General features: G+C 44.8%; 1 protein-coding gene across 1 annotated transcript in view; it reads right to left on the bottom strand.

The window, feature by feature from the left end:
• Positions 1 to 1345: 1345 nt before the first annotated feature.
• Positions 1346 to 18551, bottom strand: part of LOC144888585 (otoferlin-like) — a 49135-nt gene continuing 31929 nt past the window's right edge. Inside the window, exon 4 of the mRNA XM_078767027.1 lies at positions 1346 to 1466. Coding sequence (XP_078623153.1) covers positions 1346 to 1466 — 121 coding nt within the window. The remainder of the gene's footprint in view (positions 1467 to 18551) is intronic.

Below are 18551 nucleotides of genomic sequence, written 5' to 3'. Positions count from 1 at the left end.
CATGATTCGTTCTTTGGGTTGACGTCGGTGTAAACTCATTTGCATACATGTGTTGATCGTGGCCCGATGCACTTTATGGGTTAAATACACGACATGGTCAAAAGTATGTGGACACCCGAACATCACACACGTATGTGCTCGTCGAACATCTCATTCCAAAATCATGGGCATTAATTTGGAGTTGGTCCCTCCTTTGCTGCTACAACAGCCTCCAGTCTTCTGGGAAGGCTTTTCGCTGCATGTTGGAACATCGCTGCGGGGATTAGCTTCCATTCAGCCACAAGAGCATTAGTAAGGTCGGGCACTGATGTTGGGCGATTAGGCCTGGCCCACAGTCGGCGTTCCAATTCATCCCAAAGGTGTTTGATGGGGTTGAGATCAGGGCTCAGTGAAGGCCAGTCAAGTTCTTCCACACCAATCTCGACGAACCATTTGTGTATGGACTTCGCTTTGTGCACTGGGGCATTGCAATGCTGAAACAGGAAAGGGCCTTCCCCAAACTGTTGCCACAAAGCTGGAAGCACACAATCGTCTCAAATGTCATTGTATGCTGTAGCGTTTAGATTTCCCTTCACTGGAACTAAGGGGCCGAGCCCGAACCATGAAAAACAGCCCCAGGCCATTATTCCTCCTCAACCAAACTTTTCAGTTGGCACTAGGCATTCGGGCAGGTAGCGTTCTCCTGGCATCCACCAAACCCAGATTCATCCGCCGGGCTGCCAGATGGTGGAGCGTGATTCATCACTCCAGAGAACACGTTTCCACTGCTCCAAAGTCCAATGGCGGTGAGCTTTACACCACTCCAGCCGACGCTTGGCATTGCGCATGGTGATCTTAGGCTTGTGTGTGGCTGCTCGGCCATGGAAACACATTTCATGAAGCTCCCGACGAACAGTTATTTTGCTGACGTTGCTTCCAGAGGCAGTTTGGAACTCGGTAGTGTGTTGCAACCGAGGACAGACGACTTTTATGCGCTACACGCTTCAGCACTCGGCTGTCCCGTTCTGAGCTTGTGTGGCCTACCACTTTGCGGCTGAGCTGTTGTTGCTCCGAGAGTTTTCCACTAAACAATAACAGCACTTACAGTTGACTGGGACAGGTACAGCAGGGCAGAAATTTGATGAACTGACTTGTTGGAAAGGTGGCATCCTATGACGGTGCCACGTTGAAAGTCACTGAGCTCTTCAGTACGGTCCATTCTACTGCCAATGTTTGTCTATGGAGATTGCATGGCTGTGTGCTTGATTACATATACCTGTCAGCAATGGGTGTGGCTGAAACAGCCAAATCCACTAATTAGAATGGGTGTCCGCATACGTTTGGCCATGTGGTGTATGTCATACATTCAAAGAGAAATGTTGTATACCCTCAATGGTGTGTGGTTGTCATCCAGCAGAGTCTCTGTGACCTCCAACTTCCCATTCTCAACCACCTGTTGGAGAACCATCCGGAAGGTTCCCAAAACCCTGCCATGCAGTCACATGAGAAAAAAAAAATTGGCCTTCATTTTTATGTTCAATAGTCAGATTCAGCCACTGCTAACACACCTGATTAAATGCAACGTAAGTTTTCTAACTTATAAGTCAATGTTCATTCACTTGCTTTGGTCTTATAACAATTAAGCAGTTAACTTGAACCATTAATTTCTGCTCATAGAGATCTTTAAAATATAATTATACAGGATCGAAGTTTCATGTTAGAGCTGCCACACACAAACACACATGCAGATAGACATTTCACATAACACAGGACTCAACTATGAAAGTCTTGGGTATGACTCGGCCAGTGTCAGACTCAAACCGCCGACCTCCCAGAGTCAGAGCGGATGCTCGAACCACAACATCACAAAATCATAGTGGATTAATTGATTCCCATTGGTTGTAGCTTCTTGCAAATGATTAATCCCACCATGTGATTGGTTAATCCATGTCTTGCAATAAATACATTGACTATCTACCATATAAAACACAATGTGTGTGTGTGTGTGTGTGTGATCTTTAAAATATAATTATACAGGGTCGTAAGAGTGTGAGATCCTAGTGCAAGTAAAGTTGGGATAAGTGAGGTTGCATTGATGGGTTGACTGACTGCCTGGACGCAACTGAGGTTGTGGATCCACTGATGTACCATCTATTGATGTGGATCCATGACCGAGGTTGTGGATCCGCCGTTTGGAGAGGTCCTGGGCTGAAAGGATCGAAACCTCGAGGAAGAACGGTACCCAGCTGATGATCCGTGCAGTCGGGAAACTAGTCAATTGCTGACAGGTTGAGGTTCTTGCTTTCGGTGGAGAAACTATGTTTGAGGTTTACAATTTACATAAAGTTGAATATGGGATGTTGTAAAATTAACATCATTTACAACAATCCTTTAAATTATTTATATTTAAGTTTAGGAACAACCGATACTGTACAATTGTGTGTGTGTGTGTGTGTGTGTGTGTGTGTGTGTGTGTGTGTGTGTGTGTGTGTGTGTGTGTGTGTGTGTGTGTGTGTGTGTGTGTGTGTGTGTGTGTGTGTGTGTGAAAGAGAGGGATCGAATTGTAAGGAACAGAAATGAAAAAACGAGATGTGTGTGTGCGTTTGTATGTCTGTCCCCCATCATAAGGGTAGGTTTTAAAGGCTCTAGGTAGTGCTTTAGGAGGAATTTGAGTTGGGGGGGGGGGGGGGGTTAAGAGGCAATCTTTGAATGCGACTGTGTGTCAACTGGTTGAAATGAATGAATGAATGAATGATCGTTTTAAGGCCATTTTCCCCACTAGAGCGGGGGTTAGCCTTGCGGGCCCCATGACAATCATGGTTCCCTTTTTGAGGCAATGTTTTTATGGCCGGATGCCCTTCCTGACGCCATGTCAACTGGTTAAACTGGACTGATGTGTGTCAACTGGTTAAAAGACCTAAAAGACTCTGAGGACCCAAAAGACCCCAATAACCCAGAAGACCCAATTGACCCCAAACACCCAAAATACCCTGTAGACTGTTAAAGACACAAAATACCATGATGACCAAAAGGACCCAAAAGCCCCCAAAGACCTTTAAATACCCCAAAGACCGAAAAGATTGAAAAGACCCTGAAGACCCAAAGGACCCAAATAACCTTAAAGACCGAAAAGAGCCCGAAGACCCAAAATATCCTGGTTACTGAAAGGATTGAAAAGACCCAGAAGACCTAAAAGACTGAAAAGACCCAATGGACCCCAAAGACCCAAAATACCCCGACGATCCAAAAGACCCAAACAACCCCAAGGACCCAAATGACAGAGGACCCAAAATACACCAAGGAATCAGAAGACCCCCAATGACTCAGAAGATACAAAATACCCCAAAGACCAAAAAGAACGAAAAAACCCAATGGACCCCAAACAACCAAAATACCCCAAAGACCCAAAACACCCTGAAGACTGTTAGACCCAAAAGACTATGAAGACCCAAAATACCCTGAGGACCCAAAATACTGAAAAGACCCTGAAGACCCAATGGACCCAGAAGACCCAAACAATCCCGAGAACCCAAATGACCCAAAGGACCAAAAATACCCCAAGGACTCCGAAGACCCTAAATTCCCCAAATACACAAAAGACCCTGAAGACCCATTGGGCCCCAAACACCCAAAATACCCTGAAGACCCTGAAGACACTGAAGACTGTTAAAGACCCAAAATACCCAAAATACTCCAAAGACCCAAAAACCCCAAAAGGCCCCAAATCATTAAAGACCCAAAAGACCACGAAGACTCTAAAGACCCAGAAGACCCTTAAAGACCCGGAAAACCCATAAATACCCTGAAAGCCCAAAATACCCCAAAGACCCTCAAATACCCTGAAGACCCAAAATACACCCAAAGACCCTTAAATACCCTGAAGACCCCAAGGACCCAGAGGACTTAAAAGACCGACAAGTCCCCGAAAACCCAAAATACCCCAAAGGCACCAAGACACAGATCCAAAAGACCACAAAAACCCAAAAGACCCTGAAGCCCCAAAATTCCCCAAAGACCCATAAAGACCCCGAATACCCAAAAGACCCCAAGACCCTTAAAGACCCAAAATACCACAAAGACCCTGATGACCCAAAAGACTCTGAAGACTTAAAGACCCAAACGACCACAAAGGCCGAAAATATTCCATAGACTCAAAATACCCCCAAAGATCTTTAAATACCCCAAAGACAGAAAAGATCGAAAAATCCTGAAGATCGAAAAGACCCCGGAGCCCCTTAAAGACCCTGAGGATCCAATGACCCCAAATTACCCCCAAGATACAAATTCCCCGAAGACGCTGAAATACCCCAAAGATCCAGATCAAGGACCCAAAAGACTCAAATGACCAAAAAGACACCGATGAACCAGAAGACCCAAAAGACACAAAAGACACTGAGGACCCAAATTACCCAGAGGACACAAAAGACCCCAAGGACACAAAAGACCCCAAGGACACAAAAGACCCCAAGGACTCCGAAGACCCCAAGGACTCCGAAGACCCCAAGGACTCCGAAGACCCCAAGGACTCCGAAGACCCAAAAGAAGAGCAATTATGCCTCTTACATTGGAATTGTAGATGGTGGCTTGCAAACTGAGCCTCAAGGTCGATGTACAGAAGCGGTATTTTTTTTAATCACAATAAATACAAGGCACAGGGAGGTGAAATTTGCTGCACATGATGTGCAATGAGCACAGAGTAGAACGAGTCTGTAGGATGTAGGATGTCGAGTCTGTAGGATGTAACATCTGTCGGATGTCGAACAAATAAAGATGATATAAGCACCCCTGACACAAGGCCCAGACTTCAGACTTTGGCATGCTCACGTGGCTGTACCGTCAAAAACTGTTCCAACCCGTCATTTTTGATGGGCTTCATACTAGTTGGTAATATTTATGCAAAAAATCATTTTGATGACCTTTCTTTAAGTTGAATGTGTTTAAAGAAGACAGAGGTCCATGGAGGAATGAGATTATAGATTGATCAATGAGGCTGTTATTCGACGCCATGTTCAATATCATCTGCTGGCAATGTATCACTCGCATGAAGAAGAATTATAGAATATTAATTCACAAATTTTCAACTCTAACGAGCTAAGGGTCATGGAAGAGCTTGTTTTCTTTTTTATTTCAAAAACATTTTACTTTGTGAAATCTGTTCATTTTTGGCATCTTAGGAAAGGGGGGTGGGGGGGGGGGGGCGGGGTTGGCATTGTGTAATTCCTGGAGCAGTAACACACATTTGCATCTGGCTTCAAATCATCAGAAGAGAGCGTTTCATGATTACGAGATCACAATGTGACAGGGGGACGGACAAATGCTGAGGCCTGTTTTTGTGAAAAAGGTGAAAATCTCCATCTCCATAATTTGGTCTGGGAATAACTTTTCTATTTTGGGGTATTACAATAATTAGTACACCGGCTCCCCACGGGAGTGATAGGACAGGAAGCGTTGTGTAATTATCCTATCTGGGGTATCTAGATTACAGTAGATCTAGGCTCGAGTCCCGTTAATCTGGGGTCACGCGATAAGCGTATAAAATGCCTCCAGAACATCGGGTTTCCTCACTTTCAGTTTCGTGTTAAACAACAGTAGAAAAGTAATCATACGGTTCTGTATAATATTTTTACCCATAGGGCAAAGCCGTTGAGAACAGTGTTTGTATGTATGTATGTATGTATGTATGTATTATGAATGTATGTATGTATGTATGTATGTATGTATGTGTGTCCCCTCAAACGTACACCAATCAAAGCTGAGGATCTGGTCACAAGACAGGGGTGATGTGATGTCATTACGGCGGTACGACGGCTGACTCCACACACCGCCATTTTGATTCCTATTCCGTTCAGGCCGGACATATCGTTGAACCTGTCACGTATCACAATATGCATGCTCTACCTTCACGTTTTTCATTCAGTGTGAAACACAAACAAACAATTGAAACACATGAAGTAAAACACATGAAAATAAGGATCTTTTATGACACTCGATTGTTATCATGGCTGTGGTTATTGTTGTTTGTGTGCTCATTCTGTGTAGTTTTATATATTTTTCTATTGCTTCGCAAAATGTCACTACTGTATATATAATTTTGTATGCTCGTTCCGTGTCCTAAATCTAAAGGGTTTCTCCTGTCGTAGAATAATAAATGTTTGGTTCAAACTGCTGTGTGAATAAACCCTACATTAGCCCTTCTTCCTCTTCTTCAAACTCACAAAGTGGCTTTTAGAACTGGCAAATTCGTGACAAAGCAAACGATTTTTTTACGGCGTAGATGTTTGGTTCCAGTGTTTACAGCGTTTGTCTCTCCGTATGTATGTATATGTCCCTCACATATTTATCCTACATATTGGGTGAGTTTTATAGCCGGCAATTACGCTTCTGAAAGGTAGCATGCAATGCCATTTGGCTTTGCTGGTTATGTTTCTTTCAACACCCTTTAGGGAACGTTCATATATTACGTCATATACGTGGTTGAGGCAAATTATCACACGAGATGATTGGGGGAACTGAAATTATGACAACAGGGTGATGATATATGGTGGGGGGCAGGGGGAGAAGGGGGGGGGGTTGCATGCCCCCCAGATCATATATAATTAAAACTTTGATTAAGGGCTCTTCAAACATTGAAGCATTTCTTATGGCTGCCTCCAACTACCCTAAGCCTGGTGTTCACTTAACGGTTAGGGTGGAGGGCTTGGGATCCTAGGTTCTTGAGTTTGAATCCCAGTCAACTGTTGAATTAACAGCAGATGGGGTTGACTCAGCCTGTCATATATCCGAAGTCGGCAAAATGAGTACCGACTCACTGGGTCCTCTCTCAAGGAGGTTGGTGACAGGATTTGCACTCCGGCCTGCCGTAAAACACCTCATTCCATAACGCACACAGTGGTGTGTGTCAGGATCGTGCTGAGGTCACCTTGATAGTGTTGACTAACTGACCAACATATAGAATAAACCAGTGTCTCAATGCAATCACTTCACTTCCATCGTGACAGGCAGCTTAGAGACTTAGAGTACTTCAAAATAATTTAATACTTACATTAGTTGCGAACTGGTATCTCCACCCAGGTCATACTATCCTCTTTAACTATAGTATCAAACAAGCCCAGCTACACCGCTGTTCGTCTTTCGGTCTTGTTTACTTCTGGTGGTGATGCCCCACAACATGCCATGCTAAGCCATTTATATATGTTAACACGACATTTGTCCAAGGAGGAATACCCCCTTGGAGAGGGGGGGGGGGGGCAAACGAAGTCGCTACAACTTCCATTGTGTGACCCTTAGTTCTCCTGTCAGATATGGTTGAGATTGGACAAGTGACCGTCAGACAAACAGACAAACATATAGACAGCCATACACCGTTATGATATATTGTGCAGGTACAAAGATAATTTCCATGTCTTGTTTCTATATTACACGGAAATAAAAATAAAACAAATAAAAATTGTGAAATTCATCCTAAAACAAATATCCGTTTGGATTAACGGCCTGCGGAATGCATCCATTACACTTAACGAGAATCGACAAATGTACCATATTCGTTAGTGGGTTTATGGCGGTCAGGAAGAATGGTTTTCACGAAAATTCGTGTGTGTGCTGTATTTAAAGCTAAAACAACTGTTAAAGTCTAAACTATTAATTGTGCCTTGCACAAAGTATGTAACCAGGTAAAACCATAGTCCCCCTTTCGCTCCGGGGTGCGACGGGGGACAATAAATTTACAGTTAACTTATAGTAAGACTTCTAAGACCAAGTTAAACCAAAGCTCTGTATTCTCTGCCTCCTGGGAAATCTTTTATTTTTCCAACAACTAACTTCTGGATACATTCTCTTCCTTAATTTCTTTTCTCGTTTCCAGAAATGCTGAAAATCATCGAAAGGATTGGCTGCAAACTCGCACCGTATTAAGCTCCTCGAGTCAGTGCGGGCTTTCGGCCTCTCTAATCTGACTGCTAAATCAATACCTGGTTCACAAGAGTAGGGGTTCAAAGTCATAACACTGACTCCACACAATGAACACAAATGCACCAGGGAGAGTGAAATCGATCGTTCGTTACAAAATTTGTTCTTATTTTCAAAAGGGCATTCAGGACTTAGTTGTCCATTCAGGCAACATGTGAGTTTGGTGAAGTCACATTTTGTTGTTGTACAAATGAAAACCAGGCACAAAATCGGATCTTTTATCATTGTGATAAAATATTAATGTTTGGAAAATTATAAAATACCTTTCTGAGCCGAAACTTTCAACACGCACCAAGTCTGTACTTTCCATATATATGGGGGCTCATTTTATAGATTTGTTAACACGTCAAAAGTGAGAAAGCTTATACGAGTATAATGCCTTGTACCCTTCATTTCTTTTTTTTTTAACTGCCTTTTTGTCTCTTCTACATTCAGCTGTTCTTTAAGTAATCGAATAATTAAAAACAATCAACCAGACTTAGTGCCATAATCATTAAAGGGTCCGCTCTGGGTCTCGGAGGTCGGTGGTTTGATTCTTCAGGGTATTTATGGTCTTCAGGGTGTTTTAGGTCTTCGGTGTCTTTCGGGTGTTTTGGGTCTTCGGGGTGTTTTGGGTCTTCGGGGCCATTTGGGTCTTCAGAGTCTTTGAGCCTCAGGGCCTTCAAGGGTATTTGGGGTTTTTGTGGCTTTGGGGTCTGGGTGTTCTTAAGGGTCTCAGCAGTCGAAACGTGATTAAGAGGGTTAATTAAGAGGGTGTTAATTTTTTGAAGAAGAAGACGTTTGGGTCGCATATAAACATACATAACGACATAACCATATACGTTTGCTCTATTATAATAAGACTAGCATGACGGCGTGCTCCGCACACCTCAACACACGCCGTTTCAGAGGAATAGGCATCTTTGACCATTTCGGTGTCTTTTGGGTCTTCAGAGTCTTTTGGGTCTTCAGGGTCTTTTGGGTCTTCAGGGTCTTTTGGGTCTTCAGGGTCTTCAGGGTCTTTTGGGTATTCAGGGTCTTTTGGGTATTCAGGGTCTTTTGGGTATTCAGGGTCTTTTGGGTATTCAGGGTCTTTTGGGTATTCAGGGTCTTTTGGGTATTCAGGGTCTTTTGGGTATTCAGGGTCTTTTGGGTATTCAGGGTCTTTTGGGTATTCAGGGTCTTTTGGGTCCTCGGGGTATTTTGGGTCTTCGGGGTATTTTGGGTCTTCATGGTATTTTGGGTCTTCAGGGTATTTTGGGTCTTCAGGGTATTTTGGGTCTTCAGGGTATTTTGGGTCTTCATGGTCTTTTGGGTCTTCATGGTGTTTTGGGTTTTCAGGGTCATTTGGGTTTTCAGGGTCTTTTGGATCCTCTGGGCCTTTAAGGATCTTTTGGGTCTTCGGTGTCTTCAGGGGCTTTTGGGTCTTTTGAATTTTAAGGGTCTTTTGGTTCCTCTGGGTCTTCAAGGGTATTTGGGGTATTTTGGTTCTTCTGCATATTTAATGGTCTTTTGGGTCTAAAGGGTCTTAAGGGCCATTTGGGTCTTCAGGGTCTTTTGGATCCTCTGGGCCTTTAAGGGTATTTTGGGTCTTTGGGGTCTACAAGGTCTTTTGGGTCTTTGGAGTGTTTTGGGTCTTTGTGGTCTTTTGGATCTTCAGGGCCATTTGGGTCTTTGGGATCTTTTGGATCCTCTGGGCCTTGAAGGGTATTTTGGGTCTTTGGGGTCTTCAAGGTATTTTGGGTCTTCAGGGGCTTTTGGGTCTGAAGGGTCTTTTGGTTCCTCTGAGTCTTTAAGAATATTTTGGGTATTTGGGGTGTTTTGGGTTTTCGGGGTCTTTTGGGTCTTCAGGGTGTTTTGGGTATTTGGGGTGTTTTGGGGTATTTTGGGTCTTCAGGGTCTTTTGGGTCTTCAGGTTCTTTTGGGTCTTTGGGTTGTTTAGGGTATTTGGGGTATTTTTGGGTCTTTGGTATGTTTTGGGTCTTTGGGGTGTTTTGGGTCTTTGGGGTGTTTTGGGTCTTCGGGGCCATTTGGGTCTTCGGACTCTTTAAGGGTATTTGTGGTCTTCATGGTGTTTTGGGTTTTCAGGGTGTTTTGGGTCTTCAGGTGCTTTTGGGTCTTAAGGTGCTTTTGGGTCTTTTGGGTCTTTAAGGGTATTTTGGGTCTTCAGGGGTCTTGGTGGTCTTAAGGGTCTTGGAGGACTTAAAGGGTCGTCAAAGGTCTGAGGGGTCTCAGCAGTCTAAGAGTTCACGGACTGTGTTTTGGGTGTTCATTTTTTTGGAGAAGAAGAAGAAGACGTTTTGGTCGCATTCAAACATACATCACCATATACATTTGCTCGATTGTAATAAGATTCCATACCCCTGGACCAACTGCCCCAAAATTGACTCGACCACGTTATCATAACACACGCTAGGTCATGTCAAATAAAAAGATTGAAATTCTTAATTAAATCAATGGGAAAACAGAAATTTGCACCTGTATTCGAAGGAAGCGGTTCAGTGTGGCATTTTAAATATAAAATAAGCAAAACCTAGAAATGAAAGAAACCCTTTAGCATTACCCTTTAAAACCTTTTAAAATTACTCTTTAGAACCGTTTAGAATTACACTTTGACAAACAAGAGGTGGTTGTGGAGGGGAAGGAGCACCCAAAAGTACGGCAAGGTTTTTGAGTGGTTTGAGCATTTCACACAGTGAGAAATGGAGTTCTTGCTGTATACTGCTACCCTGCCACTGGAACGGGGTTCGGGTATGGTCGGTGGCATACCTAAGGTATGGCAGGTATGGCACGTGCCCTGGGCGCCACTTGAAGGGGGGCGCCACTGCGCAGTTTCTATTAAAGTCAGACAAGCCATCCTCGGATAGTGAAAAAAGAATTTTCTTCAGATGTATGATCTGTCTGATTATCATGGGTGAGAAGCACTCGGATGGCTAGATTGTTAAACTACTGATATAAATTATTAGGTAAAAATACAGTGCTGGGAGCTACATGACCACATACCTCACAGTACCACTGCTCAGTGCTAACTGGCAGTAAGACCATTCTCCTGTGCAAAGTAGGGAGGTAGTCCAGAATTTTGTGCAAAATCTGTGAAATTTAATGTTCTTATTAAAAGTGCAATTTCCTCATTTCAGAGCATTCTGTAAGAAGACCATGAAACGCTTCTTCACGAAGAAGAAGGAAAGTGGAGCTGAAGGACGGAAGAGACGAAAGTTGGAGACGGAGGAAGCCAAGAAGTCGAGCAAGTTCTTCATGCCCTTCTTTGAAAAGCCCGGAACAAGTTGTTCGACACGCTCCATGGAGTCACCCGCACCTGCTACAAGTTTGTTAGAATCCGAAGGTGGATCAAGTACGAATGCGTCACAAGCCGAGGAGGAAGTCAAGTCAGGTAAATCCGAGTATGACGAGATTAAAAGTGAGGCTGCCAGAGAGAACGTGGGCATGACAGGAGGGGAAGACGATGGTGGTGATGTTGAGTTTATTGACGAGATTTTACCTGATGAGATTGAACATGACGACACTGAACCTAGTGAATTGGATGGTGTCGAAGAGCCTCGAACTGTCATACCAGAAGTGATTGAACAGCATGACATTGGACTTCTGAAGTTCGACAAGGATACTGGAAAAGCAATTCTGCCTGACGCGTTGAGAACAGAAATAATAAAGCTGGGTTCGAAGTATTTCCAGAACAGTGAGGGGCCTTTCCTACCAACAAATAACCGCTCAATGAACAAAACTTGGTTCAAGAGGAAATTGGGAAATGGTCGTGGTGAGGAAGTGACTCGCTCATGGCTGGTCTATTCCCCTTCTAAAAAGTCTGCATTTTGTATCTGTTGTCTTCTCTATTCCCGTTCCCGGTCAGACCATCAATCCTCATTGGAGCAGGAAAGTGGATTCAACCAGTGGAAAGCACCTGAAAGGATTAGTGTTCATGAAAATGCTAAGAATCATCGGGAGTGCTTCACACAGTGGAAAGAAATGGAAAGAAAATTGGGTGAAAACAGAGGAGTTATTGACGCGGAACTTCAGTCACAGATAGAAAGGAAAAGCAGAAGTGGCATGATATCTTGACGAGAATCCTTCACTGCATAAAATTCCTTGCCACTCAGAACCTGGCTTTGCGAGGACACTGAGTCACTTCAGCTGGACGATGACTCCAATGTGGGAAATTTCCTTGGCTTACTGAAACTACTGGCCATCTTTGACCCTGTCATGAAAGAACACCTCACTCGTGTGGAAAGTCATCCTGGATCCACGTCTTATCTTTCACCGGGTATCCAGAACGAATTCAACCACATGATGGCATCCACTGTTCGCCAGAGTTTACTGAGAAGCATTCATAAAGCCAAGTACTATGGTCTCATGTTCGACTAGACTCCTGATCAGGCACACCGTGAGCAGATGTCAGAAGTAGTGAGGTACGTGGAAGTTGATTTTGAGAGGAAAACAGTCCGTGTTAGAGAGTCCTTCCTTGGTTTTATCCAGATAAGCCAGAAGGATGCCGAGAGCTTGGTTGAAGACATCTTGAAACAGCTAGAGAAGGACGAAATGGAGCTACAAGATTGTCGGTCACAGTGCTATGAGAACGCTGCTGTGATGGCTCGACACAGAAGTGGTGTTCATCAAAGATTAACTGAGAAAAACAACCTGGCAGTGTTTGTGAATTGTGACAATCACTCACTCAACTTGGTGGGTGTACATGCAGCCAAGCAGGATACAATGATGGTCAGGTTTTTTGGAACCATCGAAGCTCTCTATGTGTTCTTCTCTCGTTCAACACAGCGCTGGGAAAAACTCAAAAACGCCGTGCCGGTGGTTGTTAAGTTGGAGTCCGAAACCAGGTGGAGTGCAAGGACAGAAGCAGTGAAGCCCATCAACAAGTACCTTGAGGAGATACTTCAAGTTCTCCAGGACATTATAGACAATGAAAACGAGACCAGTGAAACAATAAGTGACGCAAGGCAGCGGTGTAACCGCATGTTGTTACGATTTTCTGACTTTGCTAGGATTTTGGAACAAAGTACTCATTCGCATTGACCGTACTCAAAAGAGGCTGCAGGATCCTAGCATGAACTTCCACGATGCTGCCCTGGATTTGAAATCCCTCCGAGGTTGTTTTTTTTTTTTTTTGTACACAACATCGAGGCTCGTGAAAGAGCGACTTGATTGAAAGAGCGAAATCATTAATTAATGATTAAGGCAGGACTTCGCACGACGGAGGATGCCCAGTCGGCGACTGGCTTTGGAGGCCAGCTTGGAAATCCTGACAAATCCTGAAAATCCTGTCAATTGACAATTGATTGACAATCCTGTCAATCCGGACAAATCTCACACTCTGACGATGTCTCTCCGAAAAGACCGACTGGACAACCCTCCCATCCACTTCCTGAATAATCCTCTCCAAGAAGTTCTGTCACTCAAGCTTTTGGGTCTCACTATCTGCCATGATCTTTCTTGGGAAAACCACATTTCAAATCTGGACTCCAAAGCCAGTCGCCGACTGGGCATCCTCCGTCGTGTGAAGTACTTCCTTGGCACACCTGAGCTCCTCACCACATATAAGGCTTTCATCTGCAGCTCAATGGAATACTGTTCCCCCCTCTGGGCTGGTGCTCCTGCCTCACAACTAGCTCGTCTTCACGCTGTTGAAACCAAAGCGTTCAGAATCATTGGAATCTCCCGCGATGAAGCTACCACCGAGGGCCTTTCACTTGCTCACCGCAGACAGGTTGGTGGTCTTTCTGTCTTCTACCGACTCCTCTCCGGCCTTGCTCCTCCAGCTCTCTCTGGGCTCTGTCCCCCAAATATTCCTACAGGTCACACAAGATCTGCCTGCAACCCTCTTCTGGTGAAACTGCCAAAATGAACTCTGCTCACTTTCACTCCTTCATTCCTCTTTTCTCCCACCTCTGGAACAAACTCCATCACTCTCTTCAATCCCACTCCTCCCTCCAGGTCTTTAAAACAGCTGTTCACCACCATCTCTTATCTTCCCCCGTCCAAAACCTTGATCTTTTCTACCCCCGCTAATTTCACCCCAAATCCACTTTTTTGAAATACCAACTTCTTTCCTGGAAGTCCTTGGTGTCCTTGTGTTTATACTTCTCCCACCCTTCCCCACCCCCTCTTCCCACGCCGCCTCCCCCCAAGCCCTCTCCCTCCCACACATTCCCGATGTCCCTGCTCTCAAATGTTGTGTTTATGTGCTTCCCCTTCTCTCCCCATCTTGTCTACCGCTCCCCTTTTTATATGCTTTGTTTGTTTGATTCGTTTGTGTGATAAATGTTAGCTCTTTCACGAGCCTCGATTCTGTATACACAAAAAAAAGAAGAAAAAAAAGAAGGTTTTCCCAAGAAAGATCATGGCACATAGTGAGACCCAAAAGCTTGAGCGACAGAACTTCTTGGAGAGAATTGTTGAGAAAGTAGATGGGAGGGTTTTCCAGTCGGTCTTTTCAGAGAGACATAGTAAGAGTGTGAGATTTGTCAGGATTGAAAGACATGTTCTACTTGTTTGACCAGTCTGTGATTTTGTCCAGGTCTGCAGAGAGTGAGGAGGCTGCAGACTGCCGATCTGAGAGATGAGGAATGGAGTGATAGAGAGTGGAGTCATCAGCAAAGAGATAGAGAGGATTTTCCAGAGAGTCGGAGAGATCATTGATGAAGACCAGAAAAAGCACAGGGCCCAGAACACTACCCTGGGGAACTCCAGCCAGAACAGGAAGGGGCGATGAGAGAAATCCATTCAGGGCCACACGTTGACTACGACCAGAGAGGAAGTCCACAAGCCAAGCGTGGAGATTTCCATGGATACCATAGGAGGAGAGTTTGGTAAGCAGAGCTGGGTGCCAGACCGTATCGAAGGCACGTGATATGTCAAGGGAGACAGCTCTGATTTCCTGTTTGGCATTTAGGATCTCCATCCATTGTAGAGACAGCAGAAGCAACATGTTCAGAGTAGAATGACCTGGTCTGAAACCAAATTGATGATCGGAGATCAAGCCATTGGAGAATAGGAAGGATTTGATATCCAAAGCAATGATGGATTCCATGACTGTGCTGATAATTGGGAGCAGGCTGATTGGTCTGTAGTTGCAAGGATCTGTTTTTGCACCTTTTTTGTGTAAAGCGGTAATGTTTGCTGATTTCCAAGATGCTGGTAGATGACCTTGAGCAAAAGAGAGGGTGACAAGAACAGAGAGAGGGTGAGATAGAGCGGCAGAGCACGATTTTAGGACCCATGGGCTGATGCCGTCTGGTCCAGTTGCAGAATCAAAGTCGAGGTTTGACAAAAACTTCTCCACCTTGTCAGGAGAGAAGGACACAGAGTCCAGGAGCAGTTGGGTTCGACTGGGTAAGGTGGGAACAGAGAGAGATGGGTTTGGGACACAAGATTTTGAGGCCAACACAGAGTTGAGGCATTTGGCTTTGTCACGTGCGGTGTCGACTGTGTTGCCATTTGAGGTGAGGGAGGGGATGGAAGGGGAACAAACACCAGAAACGGATTTGACCAGACGCCACTAGGATTTGGAGGAAGGAGACAGGTTTGAGAGTTCATTCTTGAGTGTGGAGAGATAGTGCTTCCTGGCACTCCTGAGGGTAGACACACACTTGTTCCAAGTTTGGTGGAAGGAACTGAGATTGCCTTCAGTTGGATTTGCCTTTCAAGAGGCAAAGGCAAGTTGTTTCAGGGCAACTGCCTCACCACAAGATTCAGTGTACCATGGATGGGAGGAAGGGTAAGACAACTGAAGACGAGATGGGATAAATCTGTGCATGAGAGAGAGCAGTTTGCTTTGGAAGAATTCCCAGGAAGAATTGATGTCAGAGGCAGTAGAGATGGGAGACCAGTCCAGATGATTGATGGCTACTTGCAGACTGTGCCAGTCAGCCTCAGTGAAATGCCAGACTCGTCGGCACTGAGGAGGCTCTCTGAGAATGGCCAGAGAGATGTCCACTTTAACAAGCACATGATCAGAAGAACCAATTGGAGCAGAAGGAGAGCAGCAGACATTTGCAGGGAAGTTTGTCATAACCAAATCGAGAAGAGAAGATACTCCATTGACAGATCCGGGTCAGGAAATTGACAGATTGTGTCAGTCCCAATGAGTCACAGGAGTCCTTTGCTGAGGTGCCATGGCTGGTGAGAGAGCAACCCACACCCATCCAGCTGGCATGATGACAGTTGAAGTCGCCACATATGAGGAAGAGAGAGTTGGGATGAGTTGATAGAAGTTGGTCCATGTTGTCAGACAGCGACATGTAAATGGAGTCATCACTGTTTGGAGGACGGTACAGAACACATATGAACAAAAGGTGGGAGCGGAGAAAGCCGTAGCCAGAGGTACTCCTGGGGGTGGGGTGGAGAGAGGGCAGTGCAAGGAGAGTGAAGAAGAGAGTTTTTGATAAAGATAGCAATCCCACCACCCGGACGAGGCTCAGGTCTATCATACCAGAGGAGGGAGTAACCAGGAAGAGATATTAAGGAATCAGAGACATCTTGAAGAAGGAAAGTTTCTGCTAAGCAGATCAAGTCTGGATTGTCAGAAGCAACCTGAATGGAGAGATCAATCAGGTTTGAGCGAAGGCCCCGGATGTTTGAGGTCCATATCATTAATGAGGAGAGAGGGGGAGCATCGGGTGCAGGAGAGGGGAGGGGTGGAGTCAGATGAAGGATGAGAGTGGGAGGTAGGAAGAGCAGTTGATAGTGTGTCAGAGAATACAGAAGAGTTACAAGAAAGGGAAGGATGAGGAGGACGAAGGGTTTGATGGTGATGGGATGAGGCACAGTGAGGGGTTGTTTGAGGGGGGGGGGGGGGGGCAGAGGAAAGTAGAAGGTTGGGGGAAGTGGAGGTATGAGATAGAAGGGAGATGAAGTGGGGAGGAGGCAGCTTTGAGGAGGTGGGAGGGGGGAGAATTGGAGAGGGATGGTTTGGGGGGAGATGTGAAGGGGAGGGGTAGGGGGGAATTTTGAAGGGGAGGAGTTAGGGGGGAGTTTTGAAGGGGAGGAGTTAGGGGGGAGTTTTTGGAGGGGAGGGGCAAGGGGAGAGTTTAGGAGAGGAGGGGCAAGGTGGGAGTTTAGGAGGGGAGGGGCAAGGGGGAAGATTTGGAGGGGAGGGGCAAGGGGAGAGTTTAAAAAGTGGATGATTATTGAAAGACGAACATTGATATCAAATTGGGTTTATTGAGATTTTCAAGTTCGAGATCCGTTTAAGAACGATGGAAGAGGGGTGGAATGAATTTGAATTTAGAGCATGTGGTGATTTAGAATTAAAAGAGATTGAATTTTTTTTTGAAGTGGAATGAGTTGGAGAGGAAATTGAAAAAAGCCTTTTAAATTGGAAGAAAAACAGCGTGTTGTAATATACCACTGAATAAAACACTGCAGGGGAAAGTTTAAACATATTTAAACAGAACCGTGAAGAACAATCTAATATTCACAAAAATACCAACGGGGAGAGGGAGCCTAGAGGGACAACCACGGGTCACGTGAAGAGGGGAAAAGGTGTCAGCAAAAGGAACAGGACAAAACAGACCTGGGGAATTGCGTGAAAATGGGGGTGAAACACGTGGTCGCAGAACCAACGAAAAGAAGGGAATGTTTTTTTTTTATTAGTTAAGAATTTAAACAAGGAAGTATGGGGTGAAAAGACTGGGAAAACACTGAGAGAACGAGAGTAGAAAGACCACAATCGACCACTGGGAGAAAACAAGCCTCAAGGTAGGAATCTTCAAGAACAAGGCCGCAAAATACCACGGCACAAAATACTCGACTATTATATACAGGTATGAAAGATTAACACCGATAATAATCTTCCAAGGGACGTACTTTAGGTACACACACGTAAGATAAATACAGTTTCGACAAAAATACAAATGTGAACAATTACTTAACTTCTTCGTGAATTTTGATGATGAAAGAGAAGTGTTGGTCAGTGAGTCACTCGAAGAAGGACTCGGTCTCTGTCATGAATGGAATATTGAAGTTGAAAGACGTCAGACGAAAGAAACGAATGGCTGATGAGAACTCGAGAGACGCTGGGTTAACAGCCAAGGAGGAAATGGAAAGAGTCATGAAGGGAACACTCGACCGTCTTCACAGAGAAATTGGATAAAAGGTTCGCTCGTTTGCACGACAATGACGCGAAGTTTGGGTTCCTTCTCGATGTCGAGGGACTGTGTTACGGCGCAGACAGTAACGACCTAAAGAAGAAGTGCGAAAATTTGGGCGAATTGTACAGCTCTGATGTTGATGGACAGCAGCTATATGAAGAAATTTTCGATTGCAGAATGTTGCTATCAAGTCGGGCCAACATGAAAATATCAAGACCTGAAGAGCTTCTCGAATTAATTGTTCAGTATGGAGATGAGAGCGTCTTCCCCAATCTTCGCATTGCTATTCAGATAATGCTAACCATCGCAGTTTCCATCGCCAGCTGTGAGAGATCATTCAGCAAGTTAAAACTAATACTTTCGTATTTGAGAGCCTCCATGGGTCAAGGCAGACTCTGTGATCTTGCTCTGCTGAGTGTAGAAAGAGAAGAAACTGAAAAAAACTGACTTTGAGCACATCATAGACCAATTTGCATCAGTGAAAGCAAGGAAGGTGCAGTTGTAATTTTCATG

The sequence above is a fragment of the Myxine glutinosa genome, chromosome 13 (genome assembly GCF_964187855.1).
Source record: "Myxine glutinosa chromosome 13, kmMyxGlut1.1, whole genome shotgun sequence".
NCBI lineage: Eukaryota > Metazoa > Chordata > Myxini > Myxiniformes > Myxinidae > Myxine > Myxine glutinosa.
Note: the sequence above shows the minus strand (reverse complement) of the source record. Positions and strands in the feature narration are given on the sequence as shown.